The sequence below is a fragment of the Artemia sp. Qi Xiang Cuo genome, chromosome 1, assembly GCF_049724085.1.
Source record: "Artemia sp. Qi Xiang Cuo chromosome 1, ASM4972408v1, whole genome shotgun sequence".
NCBI classification, from domain to species: domain Eukaryota; kingdom Metazoa; phylum Arthropoda; class Branchiopoda; order Anostraca; family Artemiidae; genus Artemia; species Artemia sp. Qi Xiang Cuo.
Genome location: NC_142794.1, coordinates 55,976,532 through 55,994,727, shown reverse-complemented (window position 1 = coordinate 55,994,727; position 18,196 = coordinate 55,976,532). Strand labels below are relative to the sequence as shown.

At 35.5% G+C, this 18,196-nt stretch overlaps 1 protein-coding gene across 1 annotated transcript in view; it reads right to left on the bottom strand.

Annotated features, from left to right (window-relative positions):
- Positions 1-11,565: 11,565 nt before the first annotated feature.
- BORCS6 (BLOC-1 related complex subunit 6) overlaps positions 11,566-18,196 on the bottom strand; it is a 150,198-nt gene continuing 143,567 nt past the window's right edge. The window contains exon 7 of the mRNA XM_089091057.1: positions 11,566-12,552. Within this exon, the coding sequence (XP_088947183.1) occupies positions 12,501-12,552 (52 nt within the window). The 3' untranslated portion in view covers positions 11,566-12,500. The remainder of the gene's footprint in view (positions 12,553-18,196) is intronic.

Genomic DNA, 18,196 nt, shown 5'->3' with positions numbered 1-18,196 from the left:
ACTGTTATTGCAAGTGGCTCCCTAAAACTAAGATTGAATAGAAAATAGAACTTATTGTTTTTTCATGCTTTCAGTTTAAGAAAACTTTGGGGAGCCACTTGCAATAACAATTTCCTGTGGTAAACCAGTATAAAAAAGAAGTCACAAACCCCTATCATGGTTTAATGCATTTTGGATCACAGTGCCTATCTGGGGTGTTCATCAGAGTTAGGAAGACACATGAATGCAATATTGACATGAACATCCCATTTAGGAAGATGTTTGCCAGCTGAATCAGGACTAGCTCCCCAAGTAGGAAACACATTAGTGTTCTAGACTGGCAGAAAAAGCTGGGTCAAAGATTTCAGTCAAGGAAACAGATGAGGTGATTGCTCTTTGACCTTTCTGTGTGTAGGCTAATGAAAAGGTGTGGAACTAGTTTGTGTCACTAAAATCATTCTTAGAAAATGTTCCAGTAACATGGGTGAACATAAAGCTTTCTTTTTTAGCCCCGAAGATTTGTCTTCAGATGAAGATTCTGACTCGACGTATTTCCCGCAAGTGGAAAGTGATCCAGAATCTCCACCCAGTAAGGGATCTTCATCAGAAGTCGAAAGTACTGCATTCTGCGAAGATGCTGGCCAGTCCAGCTCTCCTACTACTCGGACAAGTAATAGAACAGAAAGTGAACCAGAGGCTACCAGAGAAATCAGTGAAACAGCTTCTGCTAGCATGTCTCCAACCACAGAAGGAAATGATGGTACAGAAACGAGAAATAATGCATCCAAAAAAGTCAGAAAGAGGTTAAATTACAAGGAAAATTGGGTGAAAAATCAGATAAAGAATGCAGTAAACTCTGGAAATGTTTATCTGAACCCTGTTACCAAAAAAGCACATGGAAAGGAGAAGGAAGTGAAACCCTTTAATTGCCGTCATTCGTGTCCTTTCAGATGTTTTGAACCTTTCTCAGAGACTGATCTTCAAATTGTGTTTAAAAACTTTTGGGCATTGTCAAAAGATTCCAAAAGAATGTAATATGTGAAAACAACAAAATCTTCACCTAAAAAAAGGAACAAAAAAAGAGAAACTCGGTTGAAGCATACATTCCACAATTATCTGTCAGTTCATAAGAAAACTGTGGAGGTCTGCAAAGGATTTTTTTTGCTACCCTAGACATCGATGATAAGCGGATACATTATGCCCATAAGTTATCAAGTGGTGGAGTGCCTCCTGTTAGTGTACCACAGAATCCTGTGAATAAAAGTAAAGAAGAGGATCTCGCATACATAAGAAAGCACATTGAAAGCTTTACAACCATCGAATCTCATTACTGTCGTGCCAAAACCAACAGAAAGTTCCTCGACCCTTCACTCAATATAAGCAAAATGCATTCATTGTATGAAAGTAAGTGTGCGGAAGATGGTAAGTTGCCTCTCAAGGAACACATGTACAGAAAAGTTTTCAATTGTGAATTTAATCTTGCATTTCATGTTCCTATAACTGGCAGATGCGATTTTTGTGAAGAAAAAAAAGTTAATTAACAAAATGGTACTGAATTATCTGAAGAGGTCAAAACCTCCTCATGTGAAAGGAAAACTAGAAAGCAAAGAAGAAAGAGATAAGGACAGGGCTTTGGATGACCCCGTATTGTGTTTTGATATGGAAAAGTTTTTTCTTTGCCAAAGGGGGAGGTTTCATCCTTTTTTTACAAAAAGAAGATCACTTGCTTTAACTTAACTGCTATTCTTACCTTTCGCAGACAGACAGGAGAGCTAATCAAGAAAGTTTATTGTTGTTTGTGGTCAGAATACCCTGCTGGTAGAAGTGAAAATGATATTGCCTGTGGTCTTCGTGCTATCCTTGATAAGGTTTTTACTACCTATCCTGACATCAGAAAGTTGGTTACATGGTCAGATTCATGTGTGCCTCAAAATTGTAATCAAATAATGAGCTACATGATGCAAGACATCCTGAAGAAGCATTCACACGTCCAGAGTATAACGATGAAGTATTCTGAGCCTGGCCACTCCACGATTCAGGAGGTCGATGGTGTTCAAAGCGTCATTGAGGGGTCTTTGAAGCGCAAGGATGTCTTTTCGCTACCAGAATTGACAAGAATGCTTTTGATTGTTTAGCTCCGTGACCTATTTATCATTATTCAAATGACAAGCAAAAGTTTTTGATTACACCAAAGCGTTCAAGTGCAATCAATATAACTTAGTAATATTTTCAAAGGTGAAATTATTACAGTTTAAGCAAGGACTATGCAAAACGGTGTTCTATGAAACTTTACTAGCAGAAACTGCTCCTTCTGAAGTGCTGACTACACCAGAGGCTAGCCCAAGAAGATCATGGTCCAATGTGTTAGTAGTGAATGCTGTGGACAAGCTGCTACCTCCTGGACTTTCACGTACAGTAGTTGAGTTGCCAACAGGAAGAATTAAAGACGTAGAATCGCTTTACTGTTTCATACCAGCAGTAGATGTGGCATATGTGAAAAGTCTTATTAGAAGTTGTAACAGAGCTGAGGTACCTAGTACTTCAGCTGAAATCATAGCGTGTCCCGAAGCAGCCTCTGCCATTAATTCTCCAAAGGTTAAAACCAGAAATTCGGAGAAGCTTCTTGCTAAGTGACACCTCCCACTGATCTTCTGCTACATTTTATTGTAAAACTCCCAGTTAATTGTCGAAATTAGAATTTGTCTATCAGATGAAATATGTTTTGCTGAAAGTCGCATTTCTAATTCACGCTGAGCTAATTCCGTTTCGTCATATCTTACCTGTGTTCCGAAATTTTTAGGCGGTTTTGCCGAAGATGATATTCATTCCGTTTTAGCGCAGGAAAGGCTCGCCTTAGACTAATGAAAATAAGCAAAACGATATAAGCAATTTTGGTTCTTAATTTTGAAACAAAAAATCAACGCTCTAGCTATTGCCGATTCTGAGATACAAATGTCAAAATTTTCAAACTCGTTTTTCTCCCGTTTTTGGAAAAACAGATTCGGCAAAACTGCTTTCAGGCGACGAATTACGTTTCAATATTCAACATGGATTTTTAGTCTGATATTTAGATACATCAATTTTGATATTTAATATTGTACAACTTTAAAATTTTGAACTGAATTCTTAAAAAAAGAAGCAGTTCTCTAACCGCAATGTGATTTGTGTCAAATTGCGACTATGGTGTTTATGTTTTCTGGAAATTGGAAGTAGACAAAACGCATGTAATACGTACAGACAAAACGCATGTAATACAGACCTCTAACTGAAATGACGCACTGACACATTTATATCGTATACTTTTTGTATTTGTTTTCAATGTTTCATTAAGGAATGGTGGTAACTTTAGTTAATTAAAAGAGACAGGCAAGCTTATTTTTTTTATTAAGATATGATTCTATTCTTGCTCGCCCAGGTTGATGAATGATAAGAACCATGGGGGTAGGGAAGGGGGCTAGCTGCCCCCTAGAACTTTTAATTTTTACCTGATATTAACGAGAACTTTTCTTATGTTGGATTTTCTCTACTTGATTTTAACTGGTTGATGGTTGGAAAGCTGAAAATAAACAGAAATGTCTGAATATCTTTTCCGATATCTACAATTACGTTTCAATATTCAACATGGATTTTTAGTCTGATATTTAGATACATCAATTTTGATATTTAATATTGTATAACTTTAAACTTTTGAACTGAATTCTTAAAAAAAGAAGCAGTTCTCTAACCGCAATGTGATTTGTGTCAAATTGCTACTATGGTGTTTATGTTTTCTGGAAATTGGAAGTAGACAAAACGCATGTAATACGTACAGACAAAAAGCATGTAATACAGACCTCTAACTGAAATGACGCACTGACACATTTATATCGTATACTTTTTGTATTTGTTTTCAATGTTTCATTAAGGAATGGTGGTAACTTTAGTTAATTAAAAGGGACAGGCAAGCTTATTTTTTTTTATTAAGATATGATTCTATTCTTGCTCGCCCAGGTTGATGAATGATAAGAACCATGGGGGTAGGGAAGGGGGCTAGCTACCCCCTAGAACTTTTAATTTTTACCTGATATTAACGAGAACTTTTCTTATGTTGGATTTTCTCTACTTGATTTTAACTGGTTGATGGTTGGAAAGCTGAAAATAAACAGAAATGTCTGAATATCTTTTCCGATATCTGCAATTACGTTTCAATATTCAACATGGATTTTTAGTCTGATATTTAGATACATCAATTTTGATATTTAATATTGTATAACTTTAAACTTTTGAACTGAATTCTTAAAAAAAGAAGCAGTTCTCTAACCGCAATGTGATTTGTGTCAAATTGCGACTATGGTGTTTATGTTTTCTGGAAATTGGAAGTAGACAAAACGCATGTAATGCGTACAGACAAAACGCATGTAATACAGACCTCTAACTGAAATGACGCACTGACACATTTATATCGTATACTTTTTGTATTTGTTTTCAATGTTTCATTAAGGAATGGTGGTAACTTTAGTTAATTAAAAGGGACAGGCAAGCTTATTTTTTTTTTATTAAGATATGATTCTATTCTTGCTCGCCCAGGTTGATGAATGATAAGAACCATGGGGGTAGGGAAGGGGGCTAGCTACCCCCTAGAACTTTTAATTTTTACCTGATATTAACGAGAACTTTTCTTATGTTGGATTTTCTCTACTTGATTTTAACTGGTTGATGGTTGGAAAGCTGAAAATAAACAGAAATGTCTGAATATCTTTTCCGATATCTGCAATTACGTTTCAATATTCAACATGGATTTTTAGTCTGATATTTAGATACATCAATTTTGATATTTAATATTGTACAACTTTAAACTTTTGAACTGAATTCTTAAAAAAAGAAGCAGTTCTCTAACCGCAATGTGATTTGTGTCAAATTGCTACTATGGTGTTTATGTTTTCTGGAAATTGGAAGTAGACAAAACGCATGTAATGCGTACAGACAAAACGCATGTAATACAGACCTCTAACTGAAATGACGCACTGACACATTTATATCGTATACTTTTTGTATTTGTTTTCAATGTTTCATTAAGGAATGGTGGTAAGTTTAGTTAATTAAAAGGGACAGGCAAGCTTATTTTTTTTTATTAAGATATGATTCTATTCTTGCTCGCCCAGGTTGATGAATGATAAGAACCATGGGGGTAGGGAAGGGGGCTAGCTGCCCCCTAGAACTTTTAATTTATACCTGATATTAACGAGAACTTTTCTTATGTTGGATTTTCTCTACTTGATTTTAACTGGTTGATGGTTGAGAAAGCTGAAAATAAACAGAAATGTCTGAATATCTTTTCCGATATCGACATTTACGTTTCAATATTCAATATGGATTTTTAGTCTGATAATTAGATACATCAATTTTGATATTTAATATTGTACAACTTTAAAATTTTGAACTAAATTCTTAAAAAAAGAAGCAGTTCTCTAACCGCAATGTGATTTGTGTCAAATTGCTACTATGGTGTTTATGTTTTCTGGAAATTGGAAGTAGGATAGTGGGTTTATTATATCGTCATTTTAAAGCGGAAACCACGTATCTCCCTTTTTCAAAAATTTCCAGGAGGTGAAAACAACATAATAACTTTTATCCTGTTAGTAGTTACGATGTTGAAGTCTTTACAATAGATAGTCAGTTTTTTATGGTGGATTCCGTGGCCATGGGCAGAACAAAAACAATTCGACTAAAGCAGTTCTAACAGAAAAGCCGATACGAGGTTTCCGCTTAACAAAATCCCTAATAGCCTATGACGGAGTGTCAAGTGGAAAACAAGTATCTCGGAAACTAATGCAATTCAGCTATACTGCTTTCATCCAAATTTGAATATAAAAAGTACAGATTTTAAATGACTTGTCAATAGGCTATTCTTGAGACGATTATTCGTTTTCTTCGTCTTCGTCAGTCAAAAGAAGGGTCTCTTTAGTACCCTTTGAAGTTTTCAACTTTCGTGTTCATGAGGGAGTAGCTGTGGGATCACCTTCTTCTTGCAGAGGGCCACAAGGTCTCTCTTCTTCACCTCTGAAACAGGGATTTCTGCAGTATAGACTTCCTTCAGAACATGTTTCTTGCAGCAAAGTTCAAACCGCCTTTCATCTATTTACTTACCTGGTGTGAAACTTTACAACTGATGAGTTTTTAGCAAGCTTTACCGACCTCTGTTTACTCCACATAATTTTAAGTTTGTTTGTATCTCGCACGGTAGATGGGACGGTGGTGTCTTGAGGTGCCTGTCAGTCTACAGGGCCTTTGAACGTCATTACTCTGACAATTTAGGGAGCTGAGTTTTTCTTGCAGTTTGGATTAGTCATCTGTTGACTTGCTGTGTGTCCTATGATCCCTCTTACATTGCGAATGGCCCAAAAGAAGGAAAGTCAGCTCAATGATCTGTATACTTTTACACTGCTGAAGAATTCCAAAAAGAGCATCGCAAACATTTGGCAGTTTCTGTTTGACAACCACAGCAGTCACAGGAAAGGTTCACTGTCAAATTCTCTAATCTAACGAGAAAGATAAGTTGTAATTTTATTTGCCCCTCAGTTGAATTACATAAATGAATAAGATTAATACGATGACAAGATTACAGAAAGAAAATGAAAATGCTTAAAAGAAAACCACTGAAATCTCGACCTGCCAACACTGGATTAGCGAGAAAATTCGTTTTGACAATAGAAGCGTGGTTACTTTTCAAATACTTGTTTTTCAGTCGTTCTCTACGTTAGTTTTTACTAGCAAGCCTTATAAGCCAGCCTCACTTTCCATTGTTTATTCACGACTGGCATTTTTTTACCACTCAGAAATGGCTTGTTACGCATCATTTTTTTTTAAATGGTGATATCAGCTGAGGTTGCCACAAGAAAAAAGCTTTTGAAGTTGGACGAGAAATAAAAAAAAAGGTGATTTGAAACTTTTGGAAGGCTTTTTGTGTCTCATTCTTGCGAAACCTGAATTGGGAGTCATTATATAAGAGAAAACTTCATATATCTATTCGTTATTAATAGCTTTAGATAGAGATGTTAAAACCTGTAGGATTTTGCTTTTATTTATAAGAATCTATTGAGCAAAAAAGATAAATAAATAAATAAAATAAAAAAAAGTTCATTTAAACACTACCTCGCAAAAAAAGTAATTCAAACTGACTGATCAGTCAAAAATAAGAATTATACCACCTCTTCATCCCTTGCTAAATTAAACTGGATTAAAAGACAGGATCGTTCTAGGAATAGTTGCGGAAAGGAAAAATGACTTGAACACTGGCTTATCCAATCATAAAATACCCAGAAAGTCTATACGAATTTAAAGATATGAAGACAAAAAAAAACTTAGGTGAAGGATTAGAATTCGTGTGATAATTTTTGGGAGTTGTCACACAGTCGTGTGACATTTTCTGGAGTAGGGTGAATTTTTGCATTCAATTTAAAACAGAAATGACGATGAGAAATAGGAAGAAAACTATCGCACACTATTACACGACACGTGCAACCCTGATATCAGCGCCCTCTATCTTATAAACTGGGTCTGACACTTGCAGCTCTCCGGTACTTCTGTGGTAACTCTGTTCCATGGCCAACTCCGCAAATTCTGTTTTTGGCAGACGCTATGGAATAAATGTTTTCAAGGGCTTAAATGCATTTTTCAACAATACCTTAAGCACGAATTTTCATACTTTTCAGGTAATTATTGCTACGAAGAATGAATTTGATACCAAGTACTGATTCGTAACAAACTTCTCAAAAGAAGCTCAGAAATCAAAATGAATTTCAAAATGTCAAGCTCATTATAAATAATAGAATAATATTTCTTATCGGAACAAAGTCATAAATTTAGATACAGTAAATTAAAAAAAAGAAGCTTTGACTGCTCCCTCGTCATTTCAGCCAGTAAATTTTTATTCCTCTGGAACCATTAGGCAGTAAGACACGCTGCAGTTAATAAAAATTGATTCGTAATCCCTATTTTTGACTTCAAACTCTTCTAGAGCCTCAACCGAATAAAAATATTAGTGGTATACAATTTTTTGGAGAAGTCTGCTAAGCTGTGGATATGTGTCCGTCCAATTTCAAAAATATTAGATACTTTCCTATTGAAGGTCACAGAAAATCGGAAGTTCCTTACGCCTATCAAAATCTGTCTTATTTATTCCTTTACCCTTTAGGTTTGAAGCGGACACTAGCTCTTTTGCACAGATATAAAAGAAGAGATGAATGCCTTGGTAAACAATCATTCGCATGTCTTAATAGCCGAAAGTATTTTTCTCATAGGTTTCAAACCGATCAGCGAAAAAAACTGCCTGCTTTCCTGTTGAAGAATTAACGGTGGGATGTGACTTTGGAGGGATCATAGGTCCGCTTTTTGCATCCAATCAGGCTCTGAATTGTTGCAAAAATTTTGTTCAGACAAGATATAACGTGCATTTGTTTCTGATAAAATTTAACCCTGAGGTCGAGGGCATGGAAATGGGCACTTTTATTCTCAAAATATACAGATTTTTAATCCTTTCATGATTCTGCTTCAAACGAGGAGTCACATGACTTCACGACTGCTACCAGTGATACGATATGAGGATACGTTTTGGAAGAGGACGTGGGCTCACTTTCGCCCTTCAATCCGAAAGATAGAAGCCTTTTATGATCCAATTTAAAGGAGTTTCAACATGCCTAGTTTTTGGTAAACACTCACAGTGATATAGAGGCTTGGGGACCTTGGAGGGGAAAATGATCCCCTTTGATTCTTCAATCATACAGACTTAAAATCTCTTTCTAGTTCAAACAAGGTGGAACACACCCACCAAGTCAGTCAATAGCTTGTCTTTTTTTTCTTTTTTTTAACTGAGTCAGGACTGAAATCGTTTTCACACCTAGACGTGGCACGAATTTCTATAACTTTGACTTAGATCATTTTTGATCCGCATCTCGCTTTAGAACTAAGTGTGATCATAGTTCGTTTTTACACAGAATGAGGACCAAACTGCACTGTGTTAAACCAGACTGTACTGATTCAGGATTTTGTCTATTTTTGCATCTAACCATCGAAATTCTGCAGCCTAGACTTAGTTATTTTTCCACGGAGTGAGGACTTTGCTCATGTTTGAGCTGATTCAGACAATGGCTTAAAATTAGCTTCATTTTGAGTTGAGATTGAAAATGTTGTCAATACTCCGATTGAATTAAGATGAATCACGCCTACCTTTACTACCATAAAATATAAATTCGAGGAAAAGTGGCTTGGAGGGAAGCCAAGTCCAATTCGTGCTAAATATCAGGTATTCACTTTTAATTTCATGCAAGATTCTGGTTTTAATACTGTGGGGCATGGCCATCTTTTATACTGAAGTGTCATTGTGAAGAATGGACAAATTGCATAATTTGAAATCCTTGCTTCTGGGGTTGCATAGAAAATGTCCCATTTGGAGGCTTTTTTTGGGACTTTCATTCATTTTAAGTTATATTGCTATCTAAAAATTTTTATCCGACATCATGGGGGAGGGGTGCAGGGTGCCCAGGGGCAAATAAGGATACAGGAGAGATGGATTCAGGCATTCCATGTTCTTCTTTGTTTTTGATCGAGGGCGTGAAATATATGGATACATTGTCAATACTAAAATTTTTTATAGACCTATATGAAAGAAAATATGAAAAGTTCCCATTACAAAATTTTGTCAGAAATCACCCCAACCCCCTTGCCCACCTAAAACGACGCCACTGTCAGCTACGAATTTTATTCTTCAATTTTTTTTTCTGAAGGTCAGAAATTCAAGGCATTGGTGACATTAAATGATTTAGTCCTGACGAAATATCAATGGCCTTCTTTTCCTTTGGTCGCTTTAGGACAAAAGTCAATTTAGCAGAGAAGTATAGGTCAACCTTAAATGTATTTTTAAAACGGACAAGCTTCAGACTGAATTAGAATTTTTTTCACAAAAAAGAGATGATGATACAAATACGAAACAATACGATTGATTGGATAAGGGCCAAGTTTACGCTGAAATCATTGCAACAACTACTGCAAATTTTCTTTCTTGTCTGTTAATAGATTTTTTGCCTGCAACCTTAGTAGTACTTTTTTGTTTTGTCTAGTGACAACAAGTCTTTGGCTTACTGTTTCTTATTCTCCCAACTGACTATCTGCTTGAAATAGCATTTTAAACCCCCTCCCCCCAAACAAAAAAAATGAAAATAAATTTCAAGTTTCTACTGATGTAATTTGCAAAACCAAGGTCTTTATATGTCGTGACGAAAATTTTTAGTAACAAAAATCAGCCCTTTTAAAAAGTAAAGTTAGACACGAAAACTTTCAATGTGGTTTAATGACCGACAACCTTGTGAGTAAAATAACAAATCAGATATATTAAAAAGAGAACAAAACTATTATTCCAAAAAAAAAACGCGAATCATTACCAATTCCAAGAAAAAACAAAAACGGGGGAACTGATTCAATTATTAAAACGTGCTGTTGCCATTCTATGAAAAGTTGGTAATAAAAATGAATGGCAATCCCTTAGCTCTAATTTTCCCCTCAGCTACAGAACTCAAATTATTAGGTTGATTATTATTTCGTTTTATCTACAATGGAGCACAAGATTCATCTCAGTTGTGATGTCTCTGCAGTCGAACCACCGATTGAAAGTACTATTTAACGTTTTAATATCAGTGCTGAAGCTACAGAATTTAAAATTACCACCACTATAGACAGTTTGCTGTAACCCATCTAACTTAAAAATTAAAAAATGTGTATAAGCAGCAATGCTAGCATTAAGGTTTTATTAAGCAATATTACATGTCCTTACATTTTTTTTTGTGAGTCTCCTTTCAGAGACCTGAGTGGACTTGGGCCTTAAACAAATAAAAATTATGAGGGAAGCCTACGCAAATTTACTGACTCATTGCGCTGAGACAATTTTATGATATAAAATTTGATATAACCATTTTGTTCATATTAGTTAAAAGGTTCAATAAATATGTCTCAGGGATGACTTGACCCCCATAGCCCTTGGGGCCAGGGCTAGAAGTTATGCAATTTGCCAATTGTTTAAACATGGGGTTTGTTATTGGGAAAGGACGGATGTTTGATCCTGGGTCTCTAAACAGTGTACGGGTAATACGGTGAAACTTTTAAGGCCTGTTGAGAGGGATGTTGAACTAACCAAAGGACAATATATGAATGCTATTATAACTACTGTTACTGTTACTACTACTAAGGCTAAGGGTATTAAGTTGAATTTTTCAGAGCATATTAAGGGGGATATTGAACTGAAGGAAAAGACACAATGTGAATTGAAGGTTGTCAAAACGGTTTATCTGTGACACCTCAGGGAACACCTAAGGAAATTAAGTTGGAACTTTAAGTGCATGCTGAAGGGGATGGTCGATAGTATTTGTCTATAATAAGGATTGTAAGACGGTGGCAGTCAGAATGACTTCAGCCCAAAATTATGCAGATTTCCAATCCGTTTGTTTGCAGATTTCCACATGCCTTTCCATCCGAAGTTCTAAAGTGAAACTACAAAGAAAAAATGTCGCAAAATCTTGATTCTCAAGAAGAAAAACCAAACAAGCTTTACAAGTAATCCTTTTATTAAACTAATTAAAAAAAAACTATGTTGGTTAAAAATGAACAGAAATTAATTTTGAAACAATTTCATAAAAGATGTTTTTCGAAGAATATTAAAGAGCTACATTAAACCTAAGGCAAACGAAATAATGTGAAATAGTAATTCAAATGTTAAACGAACATAATTCCCTATCAACAAATAAGTGAAACCCTAGACAAATAGAAATTACAATAAATAATTAAGTCAAACGTAAAACGAAAAAAACTAGAACAAACAGGAGTAGGACTAACGCCCTCTATACCTTGTAAGGACCAGAACGTCAAAAATTTGGTCAGAAAAATCAGAATTTGCGCTTTAATGAAAACAAAATGCATTTTAAAAGTTTTTTCTTTTATAACGTTATTTGACTGTATTTCCACTTGTCCAGCTGCTCTTTACTTTTCTTTTTATAAACTTATTTACGGAAAAGCTCTATAAAGCACTTTACTTTTCTTTGAATAGCTTATTTTGTGGACAAAGTTTTTCAAAATTTATGCTTGAAAAAAGTTGTTCTGACTTTGAAGAAGTTTGGAGCATTATATGGAGCACCATGATAAGTGTACCAAGCTGTTACAACGGAACTGAACTTTAGTACCACGTTAAAGGACGTATTCTATCCAGTATTTTTGTTCAAGGGGGGGGGACGAAAACACTTTAAAAACGCATCAAAAACTTGTTTACATGCATTTTTGTTACGTCTTTACGAGTCGGATGAAAATTTCGGGGGGGGGGGGGAGGCAAACCTGGTAATCCCTTCAACTGGACAAGGCCTTGGACACTTTTGTGCGGTAATATTCCAACCGAAGATGTCCTTGCAGATAAAACACCAAAAAGATCAAGATTTTTAACTTCCAATAGGCATACATTTAGTATTGCCTTCAGGGTTTCAAAATTGTGAGCAAGCTGACGAGTATTAAGAAAAAGCCACTGATTCCAGAAGATCCACAAGTTTTTTGGTTTCCTTCCTAAAATAAAAAGGAATTATTGAGATTTTTCTTTAAATGAAAACTGAAAGTGAACTCGATAGCAAATGTTTTTGGGGCTGTTTTTCACTTTTAAGTAAATTATAAATATTTGCCTATGCTAATAAATTTTAATTGGATAAGTTCAAAATTGGCGAGCTTTGCATACTTAGGATCAGAACAGAAAACGGATCTTTTATTTAAATTTGGTCTTTCAGAATATTAAATAAAAAAAAGTTTATTCAACTGAAAGTAAGGGGCAACATTGAAACTTAAAACGAACAGAAGCTATTCCCTGTATGAGGGGGGTTTCTCCCTCCTCAATACCTCTCTCTTCACGTTAAAGTATCTTAGAACTTCTAAGAAAGCTTCTTATTCCAATTAAACGCCCCTTGTGTTTCAACAATAGGTCTTAAAATGTTGGGACAAAAAGTCACATTTTAGCGCAAAGAGCGAGTTGTTGAGGAGGAGGCAAACCCCTCATATACGGAATAATTTCTGTTCGTTTGAAGCTTTAATATTGCTCCTTACTTTCAGTTAAAAATAACTTATTTTTTATAATTTAATTTCTGATTTTCTTTCGAATAATGCCGGGAACTCTAGCTCCCCTCCATGGAAAATTTCCTCCCCCACAGAACATTCCTCAAAGTAGGGTTTATACGTAAAAAGCCCCTAGCCCACCCCCGGACAATTCCATACTCGCTAAATTCCCCCAGGAAAAAATTCTTGCAGGCAATCCCACCTTAAAATTCCCCTTAGAACACTAAAATTTGATACAGACCTCAAATTCTGATCGTTTTTTAAACTACGTCAAAACTCCCCTCAGTGGAATATTTTTCCCGGAAATCCCCCCACGTAGTATGATAATAGGCACCACTGAGCTTACATGAAAACTTACATTGAATTTCACAAGAAAACCCACGCCTTTGACACTATACTTAGACATGTGCATTTTAAAAGTTGGCACGCTACAAAGTGCCCTAAAGTGACTATTGTTATGAAACAATAGTCAAGGTTCTATTGCACAAGAAATTTCACAAGAATGTGCGTCGTAAGTTCACGTGGACATTTTTTTTTTAAGCTGGCACGGTATAAAGTGGTCCAACATGTTTTGGGAGTATAGTCGAAATTATATAACTCAACCAGAGTGTTTTTCGAGCCAACATCCATTTTTTAAGAACCAATCAAAGACAACCATGATTGCTCAATATACGGTAAGTTGATTGGTGATTGGTTAAAAATAAAAGGACTGGTTTTTCATTTGTCCTTGACATTTCATATATAAGGTTCTTAGCTTACGACTTAATTTTCATTATGATTTAACGTATCATAGATAGTACACTGAATATTATTAACTTTAAAACCGTGAATACTTCAATTTTCAACGTGAGTAGAGTTTACTGAATTTCTTAATATATTTCCAAATAAAATCATTTTACCAGTAAATTCCAATTTCAGGGGGACATAGCACCCCCCTCCCCCAACAATATGATGAGTATACTCACTAGAAAACGTAAAGTACACTCTTTTTTCTATTATGTAAATAAAATCCTCCCCTCCTGCTCCTGCCCTGTAGAAATAGTCATTTCCTTCAAAAATGTCCTTTTTTCCCATTAGAAAAATGTTTTCCGATCTAACTAAAGGCATCTGTGTTTGTAATTAGAGAAAGGGTCCCTTTTGGAATCAAAACTTCGCACGTGTCGTATCTGAAAACAAAAGCTTGGTGAGGAAGACGGGTCTTGTTTAATTCTAGCCAGAAACTCAGATTTGATAGGGACAAAGATTGATCGATGCCACATTGACTGTGTGTGTGTGTGTGTGTGTGTGTGTGTGTGAGCGATGCATGTGATGTTTATTTTTCTGTCTACTCGATAATTCATTGAGATAGTATAATGAATTTTGCAAATTCAATAACAACGTAATGATTTTCACTTTTTTGTTGTGTCTGTGACTGTGTGTGTATGTGTGTGTGTGTGTAGATTCATTTTATTGTCAAATTAAAGGTGAATAAAGCCTTTGAAATGCGATGCATAAGTGATGTTTGAACAATGTTGTCAATTTAAAATAGGGTCTAGTGTTATGGTATACTAAAAAATTGATATTAAAATCGTTAATTAAAGAATAGTACACTAAACTCAGAATTGACTTTAGGGGGTAATTTATATCATGGGAAGATTTTTTTGAAATCCTTCATTCCCCCCAAACTCAAAATTTTCCAAAATTTTACTTTAGAAGCTTTTTAAATATTTCTAAAGCGCTAAGACATAGAGCGCTACAAACATCAGAATTGACTTTAGGGGGTAATTTATATCATGGGAAGATGTTTTTGAAATCCCCGTCCCCCACCCAAATTCAAAATTTTCCAAAATTTTACTTTAGAAGCTTTTTAAAAATATTTCTAAAGCGCTAAGACAAAAAGCGCTACAAACATCATAATCAACACTAAAGGATAAATCATGTTATGGCAAGATGTTTTTGAAATCCCCCTTCCCCCCAAACTCAAAATTTTCTAAAATTTTACTTTAGAGTCTTTTTAAAAATATTTCTAAGGAGCTTACATACAGAGCATAACAAATATCAGAATTGAATCTAAAGTGTAATTTTTCTCATGGGAAGATGTTTTTGTAATCCCCCTTTCTCCCAAACTCAAAATTTTTAAAAATCTTACTTTAGAACCTTTTTAAAAATATTTATAAATTGCTAAGACATATAGCGCTACAAACATCAGAATCAACTTTAGAGGATAAATTATGTTATGGCAAGATGTTTTTGAAATCCCCCTTCCCCCCAAACTCAAAATTTCAAAAAATTTTAATTTAGAAGCTTTTTAAAAATATTTATAAAGTGATATCATATAGACTATTACAACAATAAGAATAAAGTTTAAAAAACACATTATGTTATGGCAAGATGTTTTTTAAATCCCCTATCCCCCAAGACTCAAATTTTCCAAAATTTTACTTTAGAAGCTTTTTTTAAATATTTCTAAAGCGCTAAGACATAGAGAGCTACAAACATAAGAATAAACTTTAGAGGGCAATTTATCTGTAAAAGAGAGGTTATTATTTCCTTACTAAATTTTTCTTCTTTTTCAAGGAGGAGGAGGTGGATTCATGCACTTACTCCCCCCCCCCCCGAAAAGAGACCAAGATGGAACGATACCAAATTGATGCAAGCTGTACAACCATCCATTACAAGTTCTCTGGACCAACCAGGACCCTCTAATGCCAGTGTCAACTCTGCACAGACCTTTATGCAACCTGGCACAAAATTCAAGAGGGAATGGATGCTTTCTCATAATGCATCGGTCTGGTCTACTCAAGATCGTGAGGGGACCCCCCTTCATGCTTTGCCAGGGGCTTCAGCAATACAAATGTAGTCTGAATTAGTAAATATAGTTATTTTACCTCTACCTCATGCCTGATTATTTACTTAAAAATACTAGAAGGAATTGAATTTTGTGGATGGTGCAGGAAATTGGTAAGTATTAAATATCCGGGTAAACATACAATTAGAAAAATGTTTCACTACAAATAAGGGTATTGTGTTTCTCTGAATTTCCTGAGGGAGGTGGGCAGGAGTAACTATTTAGTTTAAAAAATTAGTTTTCGACTAGAAAAATGCTTGACTATAGATAAGGCTATTGTGTTTTTCTGAACTTTCTGAGGGAGGTGGGGGTAAGTATTTGGTTTAAATAATTCTAGGTGGAATTGAGTTTTGTGGGTGGGTGTTACGGAAAAATTGTATTTATTAAGTATCCGGGTAAACATACGACTAGAAACGCTTCAACATGAACAAGGCTATTAAATCTTTCTGAACTTTCTAGGGCGGGGGTAAATATTTAGTTTAAATAATGCTAAGAGGAATTGAGTTTTGTGGGTGGTGTGGAAAAATGGTACTTATTAAATATTCAGCTAAACATACGACTAGAAAAATGCTATTACATCTTTCTGAACTTTCTGTGGGAGGCGGGGGTAAGTATTTAGTTTAAGTAATTCTATGAGGAATTGATTTTTGTGGGTGGTGTGGAAAAATGGTACGTATTAAATATCCAGGTAAACATACAACTAGAAATGAAAATGATTTTTCAACTTTATGAAATAATGCTTATTTCACATAGAAAATAAACCTTTTTTCTATATATTAATGAAATAGCAGTGCAATCATCATCATCATTGGGTCATAAAACATCAACATTTACAGGACCTGAACCAATTCTAGCACCACCAATGGAGTTCAGAGATGAACCTACATTGGTTCTAGACAATATGGAGTGGCATAGGGGTTTTCTTAACGATTGTTTTGGAGACATGGGCAGCCTAGATGATTTAACTTGTGACATTGACATGATGGAGGACCCGGAATGGACAGATAGATTTATGCGAGAGCATTTAGGGGATGTTACTAGTGCATCTGAACCGGGTCCTCATAAAGAAATCCCATTACAGGACAATACAGGCTGGCTCAATCAGCTGTCCCCAAACACCTTGGAATACGTACTAACAGGCCTAGGGGACTTCATGCCATCTCCAACCATTGGAATTGAACAGACTGGGGGTGGTGCTATTGACAATTCTATGTCACCCCCACCATTCCGCTTAATGATGTACCTAGTGCTAGTAATAGTAGTAGAAGTAGTAATACAGCAACAAGAACACAAGTATCCCCTCTTCCAGATTTTTTTCTGTCAAACTCTGCCTTGCACCACAAACAGGTATTCAGTGGCACTTTTCGTGACTCTTTCAACTATTTAGTACGAGGGGACTTAAGACAAGATACCTCGACTAGTTCTAATTCATATAATAATATGATTTGAGCCATTCTTTAACAAAAGATGGGGGTGTGGGGGTCAGTTTAAAAGCATCAATAGCACTAAAAATATTTTTTTTAAATGAAAATGCGGGCGAGGTGTATTTGAAATACTTGCACACAGAGATGTTGGCAATTCACCCGCATTTATCAAATTATGGGGAGGTTTTTTCTAAATTGGGATAATAGTATTCAAAGTAAGTGGGAAAATTATAACGAGGGGGGTAGTGGGTCGGTGGTTTTATTTATTGAAAGTTTAAACGTTAATATTTGTAGATTTAAAAAGGATTTTATTGTACGAGTTGGTGGGGCTGGGGAGAGGGCTATAATTTTAAAATATCGTTCAGATTTAGAGGGGTGTAAGGGGATACAACAAATCTGCTTTGATACGAGGCTGCAGTGTTTCAAGCATGCTTTTTTAATTGTTGCATAAATACCTCTTCAAATAGATGCATCTAGGAAAAACTGGGATAAAATGGCAGTCAATGGCAGAAAAGGCTCAAAATTCCCCAAAGTAGATTTTATTGGTTTAGATGGTCAGTTTCCCGTGACCCTAAAAGGAATAGATATTTTTGAGTGGGCTAATGCACATTTAAAGATTGGTGTCACGGTGTTACAGTATGAAACAGAATTTGAGGAAGGCCAGCGTTCCGATAAGAAGGGGGTATTATTTCCAGTGCGGGCTCCTTCAATTGAATCAATAGAACATTGGGTGTGGCTTCTATACACCCCACCCACAAACCCCGATTCAATTTGTCATTTCAATCCAATTACCGATATTAGTAGGGTTTTGGGGGAGGGTAAGAAGCGGGGTGGTGTGTGTTATTACTGTCCAACA